The 26377-nt window shown below is 39.6% G+C and overlaps 1 protein-coding gene and 1 long non-coding RNA gene across 2 annotated transcripts; one reads left to right on the forward strand and one right to left on the reverse strand.

Annotated features, from left to right (window-relative positions):
- Positions 1-381: 381 nt before the first annotated feature.
- Positions 382-4867, forward strand: LOC108703380. Its single transcript, XR_005962980.1, has 2 exons — positions 382-3925; positions 4135-4867. It is a non-coding gene; the product is annotated as an uncharacterized LOC108703380 (long non-coding RNA).
- On the reverse strand, positions 4868-24241 carry ncoa4.S (nuclear receptor coactivator 4 S homeolog; the record flags this gene model as incomplete). Its single annotated transcript, NM_001095769.1, is given in 10 exon segments — positions 4868-7260; positions 8479-8571; positions 9454-10401; positions 15640-15789; positions 17808-17912; positions 18014-18122; positions 18404-18492; positions 19570-19710; positions 22394-22539; positions 23990-24241. Coding segments are annotated over 10 exon segments (1878 nt in total). The 3' UTR covers positions 4868-7254.
- Positions 24242-26377: the final 2136 nt, after the last annotated feature.

Raw genomic sequence — 26377 nt, forward strand, 5'->3', positions numbered from 1 at the left:
TGCCTCAACTTCACCTACAGTATCAAAAAAGTACCACCTTCTGTATTTGTCCTATTAAAGGGGTGGTTCATCTTCAAGTTAATTTTAGTATGTTATAGAACGGCCAATTCTAAGCAACTTTTCAATTGGTCTTCATTATTTTTAATTCTTTCCAGCTTTCAACTGGGGGTCACTGACCCCATCTAAAAACAAATGTGCCTTGTTACTTTTCATTACTCTCCTTTCTATTCATATTCCAGTTTCTTATTCAAATCAGTGCAGGGTTGCTGGGGTAACTTGTATACTAGCAACCAGACTGCTGAAATTGCAAACTGCAGAAGTTCTAAATAAAAAGCTAAATACTGTATATACTAGAGTATAAGCCGAGGTACCTAGTTTCACCTACAAAAACTAGGAAAACTTATTGACTTGAGGAACCTAGGGTGAGAAATGCAGCAGCGAATGTCCATTTTATAACATGATAAAAGTTAACTTAAAGGCATAATATCACCTTGTGACTTTTTGTCTGTTCATCCCCACCCTATTAAGTGACATACAGAACATTTTAAGGAATTTTTTTTTGTTTAGTTAGACTTAGACAAAAAGTCAGTACCTGTGCGTGCCACCTTCTGTGATGCTACAACAAGGGGTTCAGTAAAGTCTTCTGTTAGGATTATGTGCCAGTGGACAGTTAGGACAGGGTGTGCCAGTGCCACGCTGATGCTGCCTGGCGCCTGCTGAACTAATGCAAAGAAGAGAAGATAACCACAATCGCTTTCAGATCCAGAATGTGCTAGAAAGGAAGCCTCACCTAATAGAATGTCGCATGTCAGGTCTACCTACGTTGGCTGCCTCCTGCCTGAAACATACAATTAATTAGCTTGGAGAGCGGACACAAAGATGTTAAGTGACTCCTCCTCTGGGCTTCATCCCTTGCCTCCTAGTACATTCAGTTTTTTTTTTTTTATAATTCTTTATTTTAGTATTTTTTTCAAAATAAAGGGCTACAGAAATAAAAAGGGAAATAAATGGGTAAAATCACATTTTATACAGTATCACTTTCACATTAAGTTGCAGCTTAAACATGTATTTAGTTCCTCAGCCCTTAATCAAGACAGTTAGTATTATTTATTTAACTTTTCTTTATATTTGATCCATGGGGACCATATCTTCCAGAATATCTTGCTATTGTTATAGTATATAGAGGTTAGTTCCTCCATCTCTCTTATATCTTTAACCGTTCTTATCCAGTCATTAAATGTAGGGGCATCTTTATTCTTCCACTTTTTAGGTATAAGAGACTTAGCTGCTTGAATCATGTGGAAGGTAAGAGTATCTTCTAACATTTTTGAGTTTTCTACATAAACATTGAGAAGAATAACCGAATATTCCTCTATCCTGATTTTAATAGAGGTTATTTTATATATATCATCTAGAACCTGGGTCCAGAAGTCTTTGAGGACTGGGCATGATAACCATATATGGACGCGAATGTCTTCGGATTCATTTTGTTAAGTTTAGCCGGTGTATAGTGCCACCTAGTTATCACTTTATACATTGCTTCTCTTATGCTCATAGTTTTTGTCATCTTATGCCCATATTTAAATATATTTTTCCACGTCTCTTCTGGTATAGGCTTACCCAGTTCTCCCTCCCAGGAATTACAAAATGCATAGATTTTATTGCTATCTCTATTTAATATCATAGTGTACATTTTTGATAAGGGTTTAAAGGAGAAGGAAAGCCAAAAAACGACTTAAGCTCTAAATGTTGACAATGTATAGTATTTATAATTACCAGCAAGCATTCCCTCATTAGTTTTTCCCTTAATTATTTTGCTGCAATCGATTTTTTAAAAAGTTTAGACATGTATGAAAAAGCATACCCTTGTTTCTGTAAGAAATCCATCTGAATAGGGCACACGCATGCGCAATAGCTTCCAGCAGTGCCCTGCACATGCGCACAAGAGTCTTGTCTTCCTTGTTCAGCAATGATGATGCGGTCACGTGACTCAGCCATTCATCATCGCTGACCTCTCTGACCCCGCCTCATTAATTCATGCTCCAATAGCCGATGCAGCTTCCCGTTGTCAGGAAACTAGGGGAAGCTTTGAAGCTCCTGCGCTCGCTCTGCTTTTAATTTACAGTCTGTCAGTGAGCGAGCGCAGGAGCTAAGGAAAGGAGCTTAAAAAAAGGCAGCCAACATTCGGGTCTTTCTGACTGAGGTCTGGTGTGGCTCCTTGTTAGCAGTCTGAATGCGAGAATGATTACATCAGGGGGGCCATGAAGGAGGCGCATGCGCATGAAGAGAAGTGCCAATTTGAAAATGGCTGCACCAAACTGTTATAAGGGGCAAAACGTCCAAACGCTTGGTGCACAGAATCAGCACCGGTTTCAGAGTTTCTACTGTGGCGTTTCAGGAGGGGTCCTGATGGAGAACAAAGAGAGGGTAGTTTAGTTTTTTGGCTTTCCTTCTCCTTTAACTAGCTCATGATCTTCCTCTATTATTTTTTCCCAATGAGTTAGGGCTCTATCCCATTCCTTGTCTCTATTTTTTTTTATAAAATAATATAGTTGGTAGTAGCCCCATAGGTCCCTAGGGTATTTCCCCCACCTCCTCTGGATCACTTCCAGTGGAACCAGCTTCTTTCCTTTAATTAAATCCTGTATTCTAGTTGATCTTTCCTCCCACTTCTCCCATCTTGAGAATGCTCCCTTTTCCAACCCCGGCGGGAAATTTGGATTGAGACATAATGATTGTAGCGCATAGGGAGCACTAGTCAGATGAAATGCAATTTTATTCCTATGCCATATTTTGAGAGTCGCCTTAATTAAAGGATGTTGAAGCATTACCTCATTCGATATCCATTTATCATCCCAAAGTGAGTTTTCTAAAGGGTAATTGGACCATACCTGTTCTAGCTCGCACCAGTCTTTTTTACCTTTTCTCGTGGTCCAATTCCATATTCTTACTAAATGCACCGACAAAGTATAGGTATTGATCTGGTAATCCCATCCCTCCTTCCTCTTTAGTTTCTGTTAATATCTTATAACTCAGTCGCGCATTCTTCCCACCCCATATGAATCTAGAAATCATCGCTCTAAGCGATTTGAAAAAACTGAGGTAAATCGATTGGTAAAACTTGAAAAAGGTATAATGCTTTGGGCATCACTATCATTTTAATAGCTTGGATTCTTCCAAACCACGTGATTTTAATATTTTTCCATTTATCAATTATCTTTTGTAGGGTTATTAAAAGTGAAGCATAATTATCGTGATATCTTTCATGGTCCGCACTTAAATTAACCCCTAAGTATTTAATATTGAGGTTTGACCACTTAAATGGGAAATTATTTTTCATTTGTGTAGCTATTTCTTTTTCAGTGTTGATATTCAGGATCTCCGATTTTGAATAATTAATTCTGAAATTCGAAGCTTCTCCAAAACGTTTAAACAAATTAAGCACATTTGGTATTGTTACTAATGGCTTCGTTATATACAACAAGAGATCATCTGCAAAAGCTGCACTCTTATATTCTTGCCTCTTAATCTGAAGACCCGATATATCCCTATTATTCCAGATATGTGTTAAGAGGACCTCCATCACTAAAAGGAACAAGAGAGGTGATAAAGGGCATCCCTGTCTTGCACCATTATATATCTGGACCCTCCGTGAAAGAATACCATTTACTTTTATTTTGGCAGACGGTTTATCATATAGTGCCAATATTCTATTTCTAAATTGTTCTCTAAATCCAAAATTTATCAAAGTTTTTTCTAGAAATGTCCATGAAATTCTGTCAAACGCTTTTTCTGCGTCTGTCGTAAGCAAGCATAATGGAGTATGTTTTTTTTGCATATTGAATTACCGATATTGTTTTTGTTATATTGTCTTTTGCTTCCCTTTTAGGTACGAATCCTGCTTGGTCGGAATGTATTAGAGAAGGTAGGTATTGTTTCATTCTCTTCCCCAATATCTGAGCATATAATTCCATATCAATATTTATTAAAGATATGGGCCTGTAGCTTGAACATAACTGCGGGTCTTTATCCTGTTTAGGTATTATAGTTATTAGCGCTTCTCGAGCCTGTATGTGAAACTTATTCTTATCTGATATAGAGTTAAAGTAATTATACATTCAGTTTATCTTTTAGTGACCTCCGTGGCTCGAGCAAATTATCTATACTACAGTTGGGGTCATGCCACCCTGGAGCCAGAGAGCTGAAAAGACTCCACCACCAGCTAAGTAAATAGATTGCCCGTCTGCCTTACCGCTTTATGGAGGACTGCAGGCAAGCTCCAACTTTCCCTAGGGGTGCTGTTCCCCCTACACAGAGGTCTGCACCAGCCTAGACATACAGGGAAGCAGAACTATTCTCAGGGCACGAACAGACTGGCTGAACGGGAAGGAAACCTCTAGATAACAGTGCCTGCCTGTCTCCCCCCCCCCCCCCCCCACCATGCAGTATCTAGCCTTTCTGCCGCCTCACAGGGAAGGGAGCTACCACTTTCAGCACTTACTCTCTTTACATAAGGTCCTAGCAGGAAAAAAAACAGGTACAGACATCGCTCACCTAATAACGTTACCACAGCGCAACCGACTTCATTTGCGTCTAGGAGGATGGTTGTCCCTCATCCTAGTAAGCAGGACACTTAAAAACTGAGGGATTATTGGCAGTGTGGGGTTAAACCGGGGTCCCAGACACGCCCCCTCTTATTTAGTTCTAAGTGTCCTGTCTCCTAGAGGGTGCAGTTTAACCCCAATAGTTCCTGTGTCCCCCCTGAGACAACAGAGAAATACACTCCCATTAAGTAATGTGATGAATGGGCATGTTGTTCATCAAAATCTGGACACAGACTTTCAAAATAAAAACCACCAGAAAGCTGTATTGTTGTAACTCTTTAATGGAAAATTACATATGAAGTTAAATGTACTAGCTTACTTATTTGTATGAATTAGCATATCTGATAAAAGCACAGGGTTTACTGTAATGAGGTTAAACATTAATATTGTTATATGTTCAAACAATAAAGAATTTTACTTTGATGCAAATTATACCCTGTCAATATAGGAGGCCCACAATTTGCAACCAGTCTTTATTTAAACAGTCTACCGCAAATCCTAATTATGTAGCATATTTAGTTGCAGACTAAAAATAGGATGAGTGGAATTCCTAATGATTTATATGCCATACAAAAACAATGGAGATCAACTACAAAAGCTGCAAAGACTAGGTCAAAGGTGAACTCCCCATTAGCAAAATGGGCACCGAAATTTAGATTCAAAGCCTAAACATTAAAAAAAAATTCTAAAGCAACTTGGCTACATGTATTCCAGAAAAACTTAAATTGCATTATTTCCCATAAATAAAAAAAATTTATAGGGATCTAGCTCCTCTGCCCATTGTAATTTATAAATGTATCCAGCAGGTTTAACACTGCTTGACTCAGCTAAGGCATTCTCCATACAGAACAGAAAAGCACAATCTATTGCAGGGACAAGATACAATATACCCAAGATAAAGGATTGTAGAATCAATAGTGTTAGCCAGACTGTACTTCGATGCCAGCACCATAGATTCTAGTCTCATCTTCGATCTAGACCATGCAATATAATTATTAGTAATACAGAGCGAAGCAGTATGGCACAAACAGGGTTAACATGATTAAAGGGGTTGTATACCTTCTAATCAAATTTTTTTTTTGGAAATCTTATGTTATAGTAATCTTTCAGCTCTTTAAAACAAGTGGTCTACCATTTCAACAAAGGTTTACTAATTACTGGTTGCTGTGCTACTTTTCTCTGGTTTAAAGCTGCAGCCTAAACTACTCCATAGAACTGCAAAACAAAGATGTGATTCTGACTTTTGCAACAGATGAGTTGGTGTGGAATCACTTTTATAAAAACCATACCATGTGAATGGTAGACCCCCCCCCATTCTTCTAAGCTGAAAGGTATCTATAACAATGATTTTATGTATTAAAAAGATCCTTAAGGCAAGCTTCAAATTAACCCATTTGTAGAAATTGCCATGTTCTCATTATTCTGTGCAAAATGCTAAACAAAGTGAAAGAGTGTGAGAAGTCTTCATTGAGGCTAAGCTGATCAATCAAATCAAGGAAAAATATCAGACAAAGTATGTTCCAAAAGCAGAGATTTGCCTTTATATTGAGAGAAATTACCATCAATCATTCCAGACCAATGTCCAGAATCCATAGAGCTTTATATCTTGCTGTAACCATACACCATCACAGTCTCACCCTACTGGTTATGCTGATCAAGTTTCATAGAAAATGGATTTTCAGCACACAACAGCAGGTAATCATAATACGCAATAGGTTGAGTAATAAGGCTAGTATAGCCATTTCTCAACTATAACATTTTAATGGTATTATATGGCTGTTTTAAAACACTTCCTGTCTTATAAAAAGGAAGTTCAGCAGCTTCCACAGCTGAGACATCGTTGGGTTGTGGAGAGTGCATACTGCTGCATTTGAAGTATTAGCTCAGTCAGATTTGTTAGATTAGTTAATATTTTAAAAAGGAAACTAAAACAGTACAAATTAATTTACCCTTTTAAGCAAAAGAAAAATCAAATGGTTGAATTTATGAGCAGACAAATAAAAATGATTAAGGTTATGGAGATAAAAGGCTTATATGCCTACCAATAAATCTAAATAAAGTTCTAAAAATGAAAGCCACAAGTATGCATAACGGAGCAATTTTAAACTATACCGGCAGAAATAATGTATTAAGAAGTGTAATTTTGATTTAAAAAATGCCAATTGGAGATGAGGTCCATGAAAATAAACAAATTGCCATGGAAATGTTAAAATATTAGCAATTTATTGGCAATAGTTTGACCAAATAAAATATCTTATCACCATGCTCTAATTCAATTAAATGTTAAAGTGAGCAGACGGATAGCCGATATTTAAATCTATAACAGTAAATGCCAAAGCCAATTGACAACAGAACATAATGATCTGCTATATAAAGGGAACTGTGTCAAATTCCGAATTTAAAACTAGAAAGTGCTGAAGTGTCTGACAGTTTTCCTTATGTTACTTACTCAGTAGTAAATAGTTCAGTCTGTTAAGGGATTTGCTTCACCTCAGACTTCACTTTTTTTTTCTACATGCCAATAGTACACAATCTTAAAGGCAAAAACAAGCATGGTGAAAAAGGATTTGCCACGAAGATCGATGATTGTGCGTCATCAACAATAATGTCAGAATAATGTCAGCTGGGGGTCTAGGATTCACAAGGCAAGTCACATCTGCAAATAGAGAGGAAAAAATGTGTCATGCTTTTTTTTGTAATACATGCACAGCATGTATTATTGGGAAACCTGTAATTCAGAAATCTGTTAAATATGGCAAGGCCATTTTCCATACAGTGCAAAATTAGAAAAAAGGAAAATTATCCGACTAAGTTTTGTGTGTGTGTGTGTGTGTGTGTGTGTGTATTTCTCTCCTCCTGGTGAATATTAATGAGGTGGAGAGAAGTAGATGCACTAAAATCAACACTTCCTGTATCTGCATTTAAAAGTACAGTTTTACACCTATGTGTGCAGCTATACAGAGCAGAGAGGAGATCAGCCTGAAAAAAACCAAAAGCAGGCATGTTGAAGCTTATCTCTGCTTCGTTCAACTCTGTGTTGCTAAACAGGCAGAAACTGTACTTTTACATGCAGGCACTGACTTCAGCGGATCTGCTTCTCTCTGCCTCATTGATAGTCATCAGATAGGTGGAGAGAAGCGGGCAATACACTATTGTGCCTTTGACCTAAAAATACAATAAAAAAGTGAAGTTCATCATAGCTTAGACATGCATGTCTACACAAAACCAGGATAGATGTTTAACAACATTGTCTACAGGCTAGAGGCACACAACTCTGTTTTTGATATTACGTATTCAGGAAAACACTCCATGCAGATAAAAAAAAGTGAACAAATATTCACTTAAGAAATGGGGCAGATTTAAGAACCTTTAATTTTGGCCCCATCACTTAATGCAAAGTATTGTTGAAATTAAATATGGACTGGAGTCTTCCCCGAGCTGAATAGCCATTTAGCTCAGGTTCTATCAAAGTGTACATAAAGGTATAGGACCTGTAATCCAGTATGATCAGGACCTGGGGTTTTCCAGATTAATTAAACTAAAAAAAATCATTGCAACATTAGTTAATCTCAATAGAATTGTTTTGCCTGCAATAAGGACTGATTATATCTTAGTTGGTAATTAAGTACAATATAATGTTTTATCATTAAAAAGAAAAAAGGAAATAATTTAACATTTTTTGATTTATGTGATTAAAATAAAGTCTATGGGAGATGACCTTTTAGTAATTCAGAGCTTTTTGGATAAGGGCTTTCCAGATAATGGATTCCATACCTTTATATGGATAACAGCATAATCCTTTCTGAATAATGTGTATTTTATTTATTGTAGATTAACTAGATTTAGAGAGAAGTCGTGTTCTTTATAACTTTACCTGCAAGGGAGACTGGTATAGCCACTTCTCTTTGTCAGCTGCTAGCTTCATGCAAGCAAACAGGTCACAAACACTAGGAAGTCCATAATAGTCCTATAGGAACAAAATGCATTTAAATGCTGAAAGGGTATATGTAGAAGATTCTTAAAAACTTTACTTGAAACATTAAGCAATGACTACAGCAAAGTCCACAAGAAGACAAATTTTAGGGAACACTGACAGCACTGGCATATTGTTTCTGTATTATGGGGAGGTGGCTCTCTCCTCAATGCCTGCTCTACCAACCACTGTCTAATGGTTTATTTGGAAGAGATCATGCCAAATAAAGAGAAAAGCAGGCATGGTCTTTCTCCCCCTAAAGGGAATACTCCCTTTTTCACTTAGTTAAGACTGACGCATGGACACTGCCTTGACAGGGTGCATCAGCTTATGCATACTTTGTACAAACTTTGTAACTAAAAAAGTGTCTTTTTACTAAAAAATATTTCTACTCCTTTATTTTGGTCATTTTTGTGTTTCACCTTTAGGTGGCAGTGTTTGCTAGTATCTACACACGGTACATGGGACTTTCTGGTTCAATGTTGGACACTTTGATAGTACTTGTCTAGTGTACCAATGAGATTATAAATATGCTGTCTTGACTTATGTTTTTTATCTTGATAAAGACCCCAGTGAGGGTTGAAACGTCAATCTAAATAAAGTTCATTTTATCTGCTAAAGTCCCTAGAGTGCAATAGTATCTTCTGCAACTTTTATATATTATTTCTGTTAGCACCAGTTAACCTTTTGACTTTATTAAAATAAGTATTAAGTACACTTTACCAAGCATGAATTATCAGCAAAATCAACATAATAGCTTCAACCCTATTAAGATATGAGGAGAGAATTTACAGCACTGTGCACAAGTCATCCATTTAAACCCCCCCCCCCAATGTGCACAGATAATTAAGTTAAAAGTCCGTATCAGAAACTTACATGTGCCTTTTTACGTAGCAACCACTTATCCTCTATTGCAGACTGTTCAGACTTTTCCAACTTATCAACAGTCTTTAAGGGCAACACCCAATTAGCAGCATTCAGAGGCAGATGGAATGGAGATAGAGTTTCTGCTTGGGGACTGCATTTACTTTGTGTGGTTTCCTTGCTTGCTTTTTCTTCTGTTAGATTAGACTTTGCCATCCATTTGCTCAAAGGAGTTTCAACCAAATCCATCATATGCTTAACAGAGGGATCACACTCTTGTGTCTTCTGGGTACTGCTTTGTGCATCTCTTCTGCAGGGATGAAGCCACATGCTAATGGAAGGTTCTGCCTTTTCAGGTTCACGATTTTTAAGATTTTGCCTTTGTTTCTGCAGTACTCCATTCTTGTCTTTTCCTTCCCTTTTCCAAAGCCATTTGCGAAGAGCTTCTTTCTCACAGCTTTCATCACACACACACTCTGCAAAGGTAGAACATTGCTCATTTGCTTTACAGACATCTTGTGGTTTAAACACTGGTTGTGAGGATTGCAAAAGCCATATATCATTGCTGGAGCTAACATTGTTCTTTCCTCCAATTTGGTCATTGAGGCACTTAAGTTTCCCAAGGTTTTCAATCTCTAGTGCAGAAGTCTGACGGCCACAACAATTACCACATGCTTCAACTTTTAGTAGCCAGTCATTTATTTTGTAGTCCTCATCAAACGCTTTAAAAACAGCCACATCTGTTGGATCTTCAGTTACTTCAGGAGATATCAACCAATCAGACAAATCCATATCTTCTAGATCTTGACTCTCTGCATCTTTATCTTCAAGCTTTTCTATGGAGAATTGAGAGCTGGAGCTCTTGCATTCCAAATTCTCCTTCTGCTGAGACTGCAGCAACCAGTTGTTCAGTTCTCCCAGCTGACCCCAGATTTCCTCCATGTTAGGTTTGCTCAACTCCTATAAGTTATACAGACAAGCATTAGCCCAATATACACACTGATGTTATCCTATATGGATTTCACACTATATACAGTTTAATAATAAAACAGTTATGTATACGTACATATATAGCGCGACTATATAAGTATTTATATGTAAATACATATAGTATTTATATAGCGCTACTCATGTAAAGCAGAACAATGAAGTAATAGAACAAGAAAGGTTCACTACAAAAATCAATACAAAAAAAAAAAAAGCAGTTACATTAAAGATTGTTAAGTGATAAAAAGACATGAGGAAGGAAGTCCCTTCTCCATAGAGCTTACAATTTAAGTGGCTGACTAACTAAGAGACACAAATGGAAGGAAGTTAAGTGCTGCATTTTACAGTGGTTATCCCTGCTCTATAAGTGCCAGAACTGGGTCAAATGTTATGCGAGTTCTCCAAGGGGTAGTCCATAAGTTTATTTTTGAAGAGACTGAGGGATGATATTCTTCAAAGGAATTCAGGGATGGCATTCCAAATGCAAGAAGCAGCAAGACACAAAGGTCTAAGGCATGATCAGCAGCGGTAGTAGAGGAGGCAGCCAGGAATTTATGAAGACACAAGAAGAGATATAATGAGGTGCAGAAAAATTATGGGCTTTGAGAGTTAGGAGAAGGAGTTTATAATTTATTGTTTGCTTTATGGGAAGCCACAATAAGGATTTCTAGCAGTGGAGGGGCCTGAACTATCTTTAATGAGAGGAAGAGAATTCTAGCAGCAGAATGTAATACAAACTGTAGTGGAGAGAGAGGTGCAAGTTAGGGAGGCCAGATAATAGTATTTCTCTTGCAGGTGTCTATGGGACACAGGGACCTTGGGGTATAGCATCTACCGCTAGATGGCAGGACACTAGAGTAAAAAGCCGACTCCTCCTCCCTCATGCTATACTCCCAATAGGGACTTTAGAGGACTTCAGTTTTTCTAGTGTCCTCAAGGAGACAGGACGTCTATCATTCCGTCTTCATCAAGAAAGACAAAAAATTCAGGTATCAATTATGAAACCGGTGACTGCCAGGCCTTAGTCTAGGCAAACAGGGGCTGCCTCAGAGCACTCAAAACAAGGAAGTCTTTACAGAAGGGCTGCCTCCTGCGTGGGATAGCTGCACGAAGGCTAATAAGACTCCCATTGAGAGCAAGCCGCACAGCTTGTAGGGTCTCTCTATACTAAATGAGCCCTGCTATTCAGTGCAAGCGAACCCCCGAATACGCAACACTAACAGTGAGTATCGCCAGCGCCTACCCTGGTATGGTAACTAAATGGCTGCGGGTCTGTTCTATTACCCTCAAAGCCTTTCCCAATTTGTACTCCTCTGCCAGCCGTTTGTTTCTCCCTGGGTCCCTCACTCTGATTCCGGAGTATTCTGCTCTGTACCGGCCCTTTTGTTCTAACTAGAGCCAACGCAAGCGTATCCATGCATTCCACTGGGGAACACAAGGGAATCGAAGTTCTCTCATGCGTGCATAGTTCCTCCCCTCAAGTTGGCGCCAATACAGCTGACGGCATCTGCCGGCGGAAGACATTTTTCCACGATACAGCAGAGACCGCGGCTACGCACCACTAGACTTCTTGTGCTTCTTCGAGTCTGGTTTTGGTCTCAGAGACTGTGGTGCTAAGACCCGGACGAGCGACTGAAGTATTCCACCTAGGGGGAAAATAGCAGGTCTTCCTCTATCCACCTGATTGGGCCCTGCACTTATCTTCAGGCATTCCAAAATTAGCAGCCTGCCTTGATAAGCTGCTTGACAAGGTACCATAGATCCAAAGTCACACAAGCAACTACTGCCAGAGGAATTCAGTGAGGACGAAACGATTTCTAACACTACCCTTGAGGATAACCAATCACTCAGCGAAGGAGAGGTTAACTCCAATCAAGCGGAGGAGGAAGAAGATTTGCCAAAATCTTCATCAGTCACTAGATAAATTGATATTCGCAGTACTAAAATGTATCAACCTCAAAAGAACACGATTCTACTGCAGAGGCCACTCAATCTCTATTCAAAAGACACAAAAAGTCAGTGCCCATTTTCCTTCACATCCAAAACTGGATGACATTATTCAAGCAGAATGGGACCATCCAGCGAAGAGGTTTCAAGCTAGTCGTCGTTTTCAGCGACTATATGCCTTTCCCAAGGAAAGCACAGACAAATGGGCTATCCGTCCATCAGTGGACGCTCCAGTTTCCTTCTCTCAAAGAACACCACACTTTCAGTTCCAGATATCTCCTCTTTTAAGGACTCTATGGACAAAAAACTGGAAGGCCTCCTTAGGTCCGTATTCACAGCGGCAGGAGAAACCGTGCGCCCTTTTCTCGCTACAGCATGGGTTAGCAGAGCACTCCAGTCATGGTCAAACTCATTGATGGATGACATTGCAGCTGGCAAGCCCAGACACGAACTACTAAACACTGCCTCGCAGATTAAGGAAGTAGCAGACTACTTGGGGGAGGCAACATTAGATGCAGTTCAAATTATTGGATGCACCTCAGCCTTGGCGGTAGCAGACCTTTCATCAAAAAAAATCACTTACAACCATTCCCTTAAAAGGAAAACTTCTTTTTGGTCCAGATAAAATAATCAGCCAAGCAACAGGGGGGAAAAAGTACCCTTTTACCGCAATCAAAACCAAAGCCTACTTTCTGAAGGGGACGCTTTTTTCGCCCCTCCCTCCCCCACAAACGAGGGGGCAAGTTCCAGAGACTATTCCACACATTCCTCAAATTCTAAACCCTGTTTTCAAGGAAAGTTCAGATCCAACTGGCAGACCAGACGTAATCAGACCAAGTCTACCTACAAGTCCTCCTCGGCATGACTACCACAACAATCCCCCCTCACAGTCGTCAGTCGGGGGCAGATTGGCTCTTTTTCAGGAAGTTTGGCTAAAAAAAACACACAAGACTGCTGGGTGCACAAGATTGTATCACAGGGGTATCATCTGGAGTTCACATCCACCCCTCCTCCCAGATTCTTCATGTCCAGTGTTCCAGTCGAACTTTAGAAGAAGAAGAAGGCCTTTTTTCACAGTAGTCACCAACCTCCTAAAAGAGAGTGATCACCCCTGTACCACAAAAAGAAAGATTTTGAGGGTTCTATTCCAACCTGTTCATAATACCAAAGAAGGACAGAACCTATCGACCAGTTTTGGACTCAAAACAGCTCAATACATTCATTCGACCGGTAAAATTCAAAATGGAATCTCTGAGATCCGTCATCGCAGGGATGAAACCCAACGAATTACTAGCCTCTCTAGACATTCGGGATGCGTACTTACACATTCCTATTTTCCATCACCATCAGAAATGTATTAAGAATTGCCTTTGGCAATCAGCACTTCCAATTTGTTGCCCTTCCGTTCAGCTTGACGTCTGCACCGAGTTTTCACGAAGGTGATGACCGCAGCAGTGACGATTCTAAGGATATCCTTCTGCACCGTCCAGACAAGAATCCCAGACCACACTGTCTCAGACACTGCACACCCTGGACAGTCTGGGTTGGATCATCAACAAAAAGAAATCCAACCTCACTCCGAGCCCACGCCTCACATTTCTAGGCATGATATTCGATACAACTCTACAGAGAGTATTCCTGCCTCAAGACAGGATAACCAACATTCAAAGCTTGATAAGACAAATTCTGAGCGAGAAACGCATATCAGTACGATTTGCCATGAAGAGTCTAGGATCCATGGTGTTGTCCATGGAGGCCGTTCATTTTGCTCAATACCACCTCAGGGAGCTGCAATGAAACATTTTTTCACAATGGAAAAGCAGCAACCTGTCCCAGCGAATAATACTCTCTCCACAAACAAGAGTATCCTTAACGTGGTGTCTCCGCCCCTTAAATCTTTCCAAGGGCCGGTCCCTCGCGGAACCACAATGGATAATTCTCACCACAGGCGCCAGGCTCAAAGGCTGGGGAGCAGTTTGGCAGTCCCAGACACTCAAGGACTTTGGTCGTCAAAAGAAACTAGTCTCCACATAAATATATTGGAGCAGAGGGCGGTGAGCTAGCCCTATTACATGTTTGAGTACAGTCCAACAATACCACCACAGTGGCTTACCTCAATCATCAAGGGGGCACTTGCAGTTGTCAAGCCCTTCAGGAAGTAGGACACATCCTATCCTGGGCAGAGAAGAACAACACTAGCTTATCAGCAGTATACATTCCAGGTCCAGAAAACTGGCAGGCCGACTTCCTCAGTCGACAGACTCTAGACCCAGAGAGTGGTCACTACACAAGGACGTCTTTCTAGCGATCAACGAACGGTGGGGCGTGCCGGAAATATACTTGATGTTCAAACAGACAAGTTCCACAGTTCATGGCTCGTTACAGAGACTCTCTTGCCCTGGCAGCCGACGCACTCACAACACCCTGGAAATTCCAACTAGGGTTCCCACCGATACCTCTCCTACCAAGGGTGTTAAGAAAGATTTGAGAACGAGAACGGTGCACAGTAATCCTCATAGCACCAAGGTGGCCACGCAGAGTGTAGTTCTCAGAGCTGATCAACCTAGCCAGAGGCAACCAATGGACTCTACCCACACGACCAGATGTCTTACTGCAAAGGACTATTCTTCACCCCAATCCAGGGATGCTAAATGTGACGGCATGGCTGTTGAAACCCTAGTGCTTAAAAACAAAGGATTTTCTGACTCAGTCATCCGAACCATGATTGCAGCAAGAAAACCAGTATCTTCTAGAACGTATTACAGAGTATGGTGTTGATATAGGGACTGGTGCAACCACCAAAAACTCTCATTTCCTGTCTTTAAGATCCATCAACTACTACAATTTCTGCAGGAGGGCCTAGACAAGGGGCTTTCTCCAGGATCACTGTAAATGGGTTTTCTAAATATATTTGGATATCATTAGCGTACAGATTATATTTAAAGCCAACTGAGTGGGTGAGAGCTCTCAAAGACATGTATAGTCTACATTCCCTTTCAGTAGCACCACTGGAAGTAAAGTCAGACATCATTCTACATGTGCTTACAGTCTAATATCTAATCATCAAACCACACCACACAACCGATCTTTCAAATGGATGCAAATGTTGGCAACATGCATAATGTATTTGCAGCAGGAAACCTTGGAATATAACTGATTTATGCTATGGTATGCTGGCTTGATTACACCTGTCTACACTGTGTAATTGCATATTACATCCATAAACATTTAGACAACAACTTTAACGAACAATGTAATATGTACCTCATTTGGCTCAGCAACGTGGTTTTTCAAAAGCCAATCCTGGGTGCAAAGGCTTGGAATGTATGGAGTGTAGCATTGAGAGACAGAAGTTGGTTTCTTTTGCTGCAGCCAATCAGAGAGCGGGGTATTCCACATTCCAGATAAAGGTCGCTACAACAACAAAGAATGCATATTGCCAGGTCTTGTATTTTACAGAAACACAGCTACTTTTGGCTCTCATAAGAATTCTGTTAAGTCTCAAATCCTAATGCTAGGCTGAGCTACAAAATTGGATAACGAACTACCAGACTTTTATGGAAAAAGGGCCACCCACTTTTAGTCCTTAAATGTATGATTGCTGACCCATGTACACTTTTTCCTAGAGGAGGTGACAGGTCCCAATGACTACTACAAGCGGAATGCAAATGGATCTTTAGTTCAAAGATCATATTTTTGTACTTTTTGAATTATAGAGTACACTAACATGGTTACTTTTAATTGCAATGTTTGAAAGGACTATGCAATTTGTTCTTGTGTAAAGGGTATCTTAGCCACTGAACACGTCTCTATGCAAAAATATTACAACAGTCTACATAATTTGTTGCTTTAACACAACATTTTTTCATGCTATCAATCTAGATAGCTAGCCTTTCTCTATTTGTGTCTCCTTTTCTAACCTTAAGATCTGGTTAATATGACTTAGAATCATTTTAGACATTGTTCAATTTCCTGGATGATATTGCCTGAAAGAACCATGAATATTAAAATTATTTGATGCTAAACATTAGTAATGAGGTAGTAATGCCTGACAGTGCCAAGAGTGCTCAATATTTCATACCCTATATTCACATGAAGTTTGCTGATCATAAAATTTTAGGATCAGCAAACTTCATGTGAATATATGGTTTACACTGAACCCTGCAATTATTTGTTTTAGTGGAATATGTTTATACAGGTATGGGACCTGTTATCCAGAATGCTCGAGACCTGGGGTTTTCCAGATAACTGATCTTCTTCCGTAATTGGGATCTTCATGCTTTAAGTCTACTAGAAAATTATAAACATTAAATAAACCAAATAGGTTGGTTCTGCTTCTAACAAGGATTAGCTATATCTCAGTTTGGATCAAGTACAAGGTACAGTTTTATTATTACAGAGAAAAAGGAAATAATTTAAAAAAATTTGGATTTGGATAAAATGGAATCTATGGGAGACAGCCTTTTCATAATTCTGAGCTTTCTGGATAACGGATCCCATATCTGTATATAGTTTCTATTTGCCAAGGTTTTATAAGAAGTCTTCGAACCAATTAGTGCTGCTGTCATTTGTATATTGCATGTTCACCTCGGCAGTAGATCTAGAAGTTCTGTGGTACAGACTGTTATAGATATTAACACACAAGCACACTTTAATAAAGCTTCCTCCATCCAAAAACGAACTATTATTTGCGTAAAAAGCTTTTTCGCATAGTATTTAAAGGGATCCTGTCATCGGAAAACATGTTTTTTTGAAAACGCATCAGTTAATAGTGCTACTGCAGCAGAATTCTGCACTGAAATCCATTTCTCAAAAGAGCAAACAGATTTTTTTATATTCAATTTTGAAATCTGACATGGGGCTAGACATTTTGTCAATTTCCCAGCTGCCCCTGGTCATATGACTTGTGCCTGCACTTTAGGAGAGAAATGCTTTCTGGCAGGCTGCTGTTTTTCCTTCTCAATGTAACTGAATGTGTCTCAGTGAGACATGGGTTTTTACTATTGAGTGTTGTTCTTAGATCTACCAGGCAGCTGTTATCTTGTGTTAGGGAGCTGCTATCTGGTTACCTTCCCATTGTTCTTTTGTTTGGCTGCTGGGGGGGAAAAGGGAGGGGGGTGATATCACTCCAACTTGCAGTACAGCAGTAAAGAGTGATTGAAGTTTATCAGAGCACAAGTCACATGACTTGGGGCAGCTGGGAAATTGACAACATGTCTAGCCCCATGTCAGATTTCACAATTGAATATAAAAAAATCTGTTTGCTCTTTTGAGAAATGGATTTCAGTGCAGAATTCTGCTGGAGCAGCACTATTAACGGATTCATTTTGAAAAAACATTTTTTTCCCATGACAGTATACCTTTAAAAACTTTTTCACATAGCATTGGGTACAAATATGAATGGAATACTGATCTGGGTTAGCATGGTTTACCTGTTCAGCTGCTGGAACAAAACAGTTATTTAGGAGCCACGGATTTTGACTCACATAGGGGCATGGCACAGCAGTGGAAAGAACTTGCTTTTCTTCACTGGAACTCTAGGAAAATGGTAATATAAAAACGTAGCATTAATGACATTTGCAGGGAAAAGGACTCCATACCCACAAAGATTAATAATTTTAAATATAATAATCTTTACCAAAGTTTTAATGGATCCAAATGTTGCAATTGCTTGTCGAAGAAAGGGAACATCTGCTTCAAAGTATAGAGTGGAAGACTCTTCCGGTTTGAGAGCAAGGTTACCTAACCTGTAGTCACAGAATAAAACCACATACAAAAGCTTGGTCATATTTTGAGACTAAACTTGTTTTAGCAACAAAAAGGACCAGTGACACTATGAATCATTAACACAAAACCCGCTTTTGCAATATATTAGCCAATGGTAAAACTTTGAAGGTTAAAGCCACAGGATAACATGCAGCAGAACTACTTCTAGATACAAAATGTGTTTGCATCACAGTAAACAATGTAGCTTGTAAAATTTAGGACAGAGGTAAACATTTGTTAAACCAAATATATTTGCATTTACCTTTCCAAGCAAACTGAAATCTGATGGACTAGATCAGTGCTGTGAGGAGTTTCCAGCTGGTGAATCAAGCAATTGAATTGTCCCAGCAACTGTAAATATAGTCAAACAAAAATTAATCTGCCTGAAAAACTTTGGTTAATATATATCTTCAGACATGTGGGAATTTTAAGTTAAAACTATATGAAAGAATTGTGTTGGTTTGGGTGAATACTCCTAACTGAAAAGAGTGATGTGGATTCTTCTTGACATTTCAAGTGAAAGTGACATGTTTCAATTTTAACAGGTACATGTCACTATGCTTACATAAACCATCGCCCCTTACTAACCTGTGTCAGTCTCTGGCATGGCTTGAAGTTGAGCAACTTCCTGCTTACTTCGCTCTGTGGTGTCAGGGTAAAGTTCATAGGCTGAGGCACGGGTTAATTTGTCCTCCAGTCAGAGCACTTTCCCATCCTCAAGCACACTGTCACTTACAAAGCTTTTCAATTCAAGCCGTGCTGGAGCCCAACACAGGTTAGTAAGATGAGAAGTCTGTTAGTGTAATATTAACAAATTTAAAAACCAGAGAGAAGAAATGAGAAGCTCTGAAGTAATTTTAAGTGAGGAAAGGGATTTTATATACTTCACAATTCTGCCAAATACCATCAAAACTGGTAAATTATGTACTAGGCTATTTATACAGATATAACTCAACCAGAACAAGTTATACACTTATTGGTTCATGTATCAGTTGGACCAAGCGCTGGTCAAAAATTAATGAGATATCTATCTGTTTTGAAAATCCTGTTAAATGCACTGTCCTAAGATGATGAATTTCTGTAGGCCCATTGTATATACAGCCTAATTTCACCCAGCACATGGGTGAGCAGATCTCACTTGACGGCCTTGCACTGCTCCACTAAACAATGCTGTGTGCATTTTGTGGATGATTTGTCTTTAATAAGAAAAATATTACTATAGAATACTACTGGAATATATTCTATAACAAGCAAATATACTTAGAAACACGCTGTTGTATAAAATATTTCAAATTAAGATTATTAAATATTAAAATCTATACACTCACATTTATGTTCCTTAATCTTGCTTAACATTTGTCCCTTACTCTCAAAACAGTGCACACATTCATTAATCCATTTAAGGATGTTAGAGTAAGAAGATTTTACCCAGTAAAGTTGCTGAGATTGCTGCTGCAATGTCTCTTCCTTTAGCTGTTGAATAAGGTCTGCTTGCTCTAAGAGCCATACTTCCCGACTTCGGAGACACTCCAAGTGGCGGCTAATGTATGACTGAACTTGAGACTTCACCTAAAAAGTAAGAGAAAAATACAAATATTTAGGCATTTACTACAGAAATAAAAAAATAACAGATTGTATGATGTAAAGAATGTACAAGCTACAACTAGTGCAATGTTTTGTTTATATAAACATAAGCAAACAAGCTCTGTACAACTTGAAATTGCCTGGAATTTCCATAAAGAATTTAAATATCCCCAGCTGACAATATATACGCTACAAAAGAAAATTGTACAAGCTACTGAGAAAATTGCTTCTCAGGCATTTAATACAACCACTATTAGCCAGAGGTTCCACCCTTCCTGTTGGTTTGCCCCCTCTCTAGGGCCCATATAAGTGAACTGCAATTAGAATAAGATACTGGGTGAATTACTTATGTGTTATCACATATTAGACACCGAATTAAGGTTTTACATTTCCCAGAATGTTTCATCAATTATTCTTTAGCATTTTCTTTTTTTCCTGTAAACAGAAAATATTAAAAGGGTTGGCTCTTTACGTTCTCTTCCAGTTTGTTATAGAATGTCCAATTCTAAGCAACTTTTCAAATGGTTTTCAACATTTTTTTTTTTTTTATAGTTTTTGAATTATTTGTCTTTTTATTTGGATTCTTTCCAGCTTTCAAATGGGGATCAGCTAAACTAAAATCAAATTCTCTGTAAGGCTACAAATGTACTGTTATTGCTACTTTTTATTACTCATTTCTATTCAGGCCCTCTCCTATTCATATTCCACTCTCTTTAAATTAAACAAATTGTAAATTGTCTCAGAATATCACTCTCTACATCAGGGGTCCCCAACCTTTTTTTACCTATGAGCCACATTCAAATGTAAAAAGAGTTGGGGAGCAACACAGGCATCCCATTGGGGTGCCGAGTAAGGGCTGTGATTGGCCATTTGGTAGCCCTATGTGGACTGGCAGCCTACAAGAGGCTCTACTTGGCACTATGCTTATTTATTGTGCAATTAAAACTTGCTTTTAAGCCTTGAATTCAAAAATAATCACCTGCTTTGAGGACACTGGGAGCAACATCCAAGGGGTTGGAGAGCAACATGTTGCTCACGAGCTACTGGTTGGGGATCACTGCTCTACATCATACTAAAAGTTAACTCAAAGGTGAACAACTCCATTAATAAGCTTGGAATTTTCCAACAATAAAAAAGGTATGTTCTAAATACATTGAAGAAACCAACCGCATATTCCTAACGAGAATGTGCACAATGGTTTTCGGCCATCATGTTCATGATATACTGTGTGTAGCTGTAATAAGTTAGACCTGAACTCAATTGATTTGTGCTTAAAGGGATACAGTCATGATTTTTATGGTGTAGTTTTTATTTGTAGATTACATTGTTTACACTGCACTGCAATGAATGCAGCAATCTGATTGGTTGCCATGAGTTACTGCCCATGGGCAAATTTGCCCAGTACTGATAAATGACCCCCACTATGTCTAGCCCAGGGGTAGGCAACCCGCGGCTCAGGAGCCTCATGTGGCTCTTCATCCTGCTTGCTGCGGCTCAGTTGTCTATACAGCCCTGTGCGACCGCGGTAAGCACACTCAAGAAGCTGTCAGCAGGTGTGAGGGCTGTATAGACGTCCCAGGAATGACAGGCAAGACCGAGCCGCAGCAAGATGATTCATCATGGTCCTTGCCGCGGTCATACACTCAAGACAAGAGAGGGAAGATCAGCATGGATCAGAAACAGAAGTCACATTAAACCGATGAGAACACTAACATTTAATAGGGCTATTCAGTGTTTAATTTATTTCAAAATAGGCCTACACATACACACTTCTGTTTGTTGTATTCTGTTGTTGTAACAGCTACAATTAAAAAAGGTTAAAACTTTTAAACGTTTATAGCTGTGTTATATTTTGCGGCTCCAGACTACTTTTCTCTAGTGGAAGAGGGGCAAAATGGCTCTTTTGATAGTAAAGGTTGCTGACCCCTGGTCTAGCCCCATGACAGATTTGAAAATTAAATATAAAAAATGTTTTTTAAAAAAAACTGGTTTCGGTTCAGATTTGGACCAACACTAGCCGATGCATTTTGTAAAAAACATGTTTTCCCGTGACAGAACCCCTTTAAAGTGACACTGACACAAAAAAAATTTCTTTTCAAAATATTAATCTACAGTAAAGTTACCATGTTGATCGTTTTTCGCTCATAGTTCTGCTTTTTTAAGTAATTGTCACTTGAAGTTCCTAAACCTGACTGTTCCTTCTTTACCTGTCAGTTAGAGTTTCTTATGCTAAGGGACTACTGTTTCAAAAATATGGCAGCCCCGTCATAGAATAAACAGGGTAGTAAGAAAGGTAATGTAAAAGTATCAGGCAAATACTTTTATGGCAAAATTATAAAAAGCATTCAAAGACAATGTTATGATAGATAATAAAAAAGGTTATTTTCTGATGTCAGTATCGCTTTACGATTACTCACTAAGCCCTGTTTACATAAACTTACCACTACTATATACTGTATAGAAGTTATGAGGTATTTTGAAAGGCTCCATTCCTGCACACAACTTTAAATAATAAAAACATTTTGTTTTAAAATAAACTAGTCTGCGTGTCACACCATGCTATTTTGCAGCAAGCTGTATGTCATATGCTGACAACAAACAAGAGTGCTGGTGTTGCAGAATTACTCTGCACGGGTGTTGCAAATTCTTTTCACAGATTTTCCAGTACCTCTCTTCCATTTTCTTTAACTTGTTGCTCCGCTTTCAGCACTGCTGAAATAGCAGATTCCAATTCCTTTTTAGCTTCGAGACATTTAGAAAGCGGATCTTGGCTGCTAAATTCATGATCTTGGTGCAAATTCATTTTTGTTAGCCCTGAAGAAGAAACAAATACAGAAGTATAAAGAATCCACAGAATTTACTTACTCTCAATATATGACAAGACCTGGCCAAGAAGTACCAGTTTTTAATTTAAATGACAAGTAACACCAAACAGTCCCAATCCTGGTGCACAACGAACATCCAGATAATAATCATAATAATTTCATGATGGTGAAAAGAACAAAAAAGTTAATTCAATGTTTCGCCCCCTGTCTGCGGGCCTTCTTCAGGAATCTAATATATATATATCTTCTGTTCCCTGAGGAAGGTTCTAGTATAGAAACGTTGGAGCTAATCAGCACCATTGATCTTTTTGACTTTTTATCTTTTTCTGCGAATGCAGACACTAGTGTATGTATATGTATATATATATTTATATATATATATATATATATATATATATATATATATATTTTTTTTTTTTTTTTATATATACACACACACACACACACACGGTTGAAACCTCTATGTGCCATCTGCTTAGAATTTACAGAGTTTTCGTATAAAAGTGCAATCATACAATCCCCACAGTGTACAGTTCTGGGCATTTTTAGGTGGAAATTTGACACAGACAATGTTTGATTGCTCAAATAAGGATGGTTAGCAGTACCTTACCAGCAATAATAATAATAATACAACAGCAACCAAGCATTCAGATACAGTGAGGAACAAAATGTAAAGGCAGATCGTGGGACACACACACACACACACAAAGTTCCTTTCTGTACCTATTGGTTAACATATTGGGCTCTCTGGGTTGTCAGTCTTACTATACTAAAATATAAAATATTGGACTGTTACTACAGTTTCCTAGTTTGATTATTATGTAACAAATTATTCCTTTGTACGTGTATAAAAATCAATACCATGAGTCTTTTGTCTTTCACAACAAAGTTCATTACTGTACTGTACAATGATAGCTGTCCGTTTTTAATCTATGTAGAAAATACTACCTGCGCGTGTAAAAGTGAAAGGGTTAAATTCTTAGCCAGTTGTACCACCTGACTTCGACAATTCCAGGAAAGGGACGCGAAGTGCTCAGCCATATTCATGTCCTCTAGTGTGAAAAAGTCACACAGTCCTCCTGGCAGCTGGCCGGCACAACCAGGGGACAGAGTGAGAACCTCTGAGCTGTTCACATTCACTTTCTTTTCCTCTGAACTCAGTGGCGGTTCAGAAAAACTTAATCGTAACCTACAACAACAACGAGCACAATGACGCCATTTTGAGACCCCTTAGCCTGAGTAGCTTCGGCCGAAAAGCCATACAGTAAATAACTGTTTCGGCATACGAATTGCCACCATCAATGTGCATAATAATGGCGACCAGACAGCCTAACAGCCAAATCGTTTTGTCAACGAAAGAATGCAGAAGATACCGTGCATGTGTCCAGCCACCCCCCAGCGTGACACAATCCCCAGATCACCAACAAAACGTCTAGTACCTGTGTGGCTGCACGGTTTCATGGACCTTCTCCAGCTGCTGACAGAACAGGAAGGAGCCGTCTCTCTCCCCACACAAGCGATACGTTCCATGGTGACGCAAAATAAAAATCCGGGGAGGACCTAAAAATTAGACGCCACGAGCTGAGAGCTGACTCACACGTAGGGCTGGAAGGGAGGGGGCGGCTGAGAAGTCGGAGCAGATAAAGACCTAATGTGAGGCCTGTTCAAGATAACTTTAGAGAGGGAGTTTGTTATCAGCAGCGTGCTTGTGTAAACAAAGATCATGTTCTGCCCTACATAGCCCAGCATGATCAGCTAATTTGGTGAGCTAAATGAGAAATTTCCTGTGTCTACAGGTCGAAAGAATATAGACAAGTATAAATAGTTAGGCCCGTAAGAGCTGCATACATTAACCAAGCAATAAATAAAATATTTGTCATGCTGTGTCGGACTGGTCCACAGGGATACCAGGAAAAGTCCCGGTGGGCCCAGGTGTCTGTGGGACCTCATGCTGCTAAAAATTTGGCCTATTTCAGAGTCATTCCCTATTTGTATGAGAACAAAGAGGCTAAATAGCTGGGAAAATAGAGTATAGTATGTAAAGAAAAGAGACTAGGAGAATAGAAATTGAGTGAGGAGAGGAAGAAAAATAATACTAAGAGGGGGCCCCTGGTCAAAGGTTTTTGGTGGACCCCTGGTGTCCCAGTCAGACACTGCTAGTCCCACCTAGACCAGCATGACAAATATTTATATATGCTGAAATCCCTGATACACATCATTTTTTTTAAATGTTATTAAAGGAAAACTATACCCCCTAAACAATGTAGGTCTCTATAAAAAGATATTGCATAAAACAGCTCATATGTAAAACCCTGCTTCATGTAAATAAACCATTTTAATAATAGTATACTTTTCTAGTAGTATGTGCCATTGGGTAATCATAAATAGAAAATTGCCATTTTAAAAAATAAGGGCCGCCCCCTGGGATCGTAGGATTCACTGTGCACACAACAAATCAAACAAACTATACTTCTTAGGTCACATAAGCCAATTAACAGACAGAGATCTGGCTTTTGCTTCAACACTTCTTCCTGTAACAGTTAGAGTTGAAGTATTTCTGGTCAGGTGATCTCTGAGGCAGCACAGAGACCATCGCGAAATGGTGGCTCAAGGCAAGAGATGTAAAAGGGCAAGATTTACTTAAATATATAGATCAGTTTGGTAAGATTCTTTAATATGGCACTTAAAGGACCAGTAACATCAAAAATTTTTACAAAAAAATTTGTTACAATACAACGAAAAAAAACATCAAGACCAATTGAAATTTAAAATAGCAAATCCTTTATTAAGATATAACTTACAGAAACTCCACTTCCTGTCTTCTACAGAAAGGGCGACCATCCATCCTGTTGTGCTTGATTGCTCTTCCCTGGCTCTTCACTGACAGCGTGTCGATCTCCTCCAGCTCTTCAGAAGGCCGCATCGGTGTTATTATGCCTGTCCCCACTGTAACATAGCAGACCGCCAGCATACAAGGGTAACCCAGAACCCCCTGCCCCTGCATTATTTTAACCCTCCTGGCACCGAGAATATTCCTTCTGCCTGCTGCTGTGGGCTGCTGGGGAGATGCACAGTCAATGTATGGATCAGTAAAGGGAGCAGCGTTTCTTCAGATCCTGCCTTCGGAAGGTGAACCAGCAGGCCGGCATGTTTGTGAATGGCAGGCCCCTGTGCAATGCTGTCCAGCTCTCTCCGCAGATCCCCAAGGCGAACTGCTGCCTTAGCGATGGCTCCAATCACCTAGCAGCGCCAAGACTCCCGCCGCTCGTTTCCTGATTCCTCCAGAGCGGAGGTTATACAATCCTCAGCCTTTTGCCCCGCTCGGGCTTCCTTATTGTGTGCAAGGCTCTCCTTTTGGTGCCGGAATTACTCTGGTTTTAGTTACTGATGTAACCGCTCTGGAGGAATCCGGAAACGAGAGGCGGGAGCTGCAGGGTCTCGGCACAGGGAACTAGGCTGCTAGGTGATTGGAGCCATTGCTAAGGCAGCAGTTCGCCTTGGGGATCTGCGGAGAGAGCTGGACAGCATTGGGCAGGGGCCTGCCATTCACAAAAATGCCGGTCTGCTGGTTCACCTTCCGAAGGCAGGATCTGAAGAAACGCTGCTCCCTTTACTGATCCATACATTGACTGCGCATCTCCCCAGCAGCCCACAGCAGCAGGCAGAAGGAATATTCTCAGTGCCAGGAGGGTTAAAATAATGCAGGGGCAGGGGGTTCTGGGTTACCCTTGTATGCTGGCGGTCTGCTATGTTACAGTGGGGACAGGCATAATAACACCGCTGCGGCCTTCTGAAGAGCTGGAGGAGATCGACACGCTGCCAGGGAA

The sequence above is a fragment of the Xenopus laevis genome, chromosome 7S (genome assembly GCF_017654675.1).
Source record: "Xenopus laevis strain J_2021 chromosome 7S, Xenopus_laevis_v10.1, whole genome shotgun sequence".
NCBI classification, from domain to species: Eukaryota; Metazoa; Chordata; class Amphibia; order Anura; family Pipidae; genus Xenopus; species Xenopus laevis.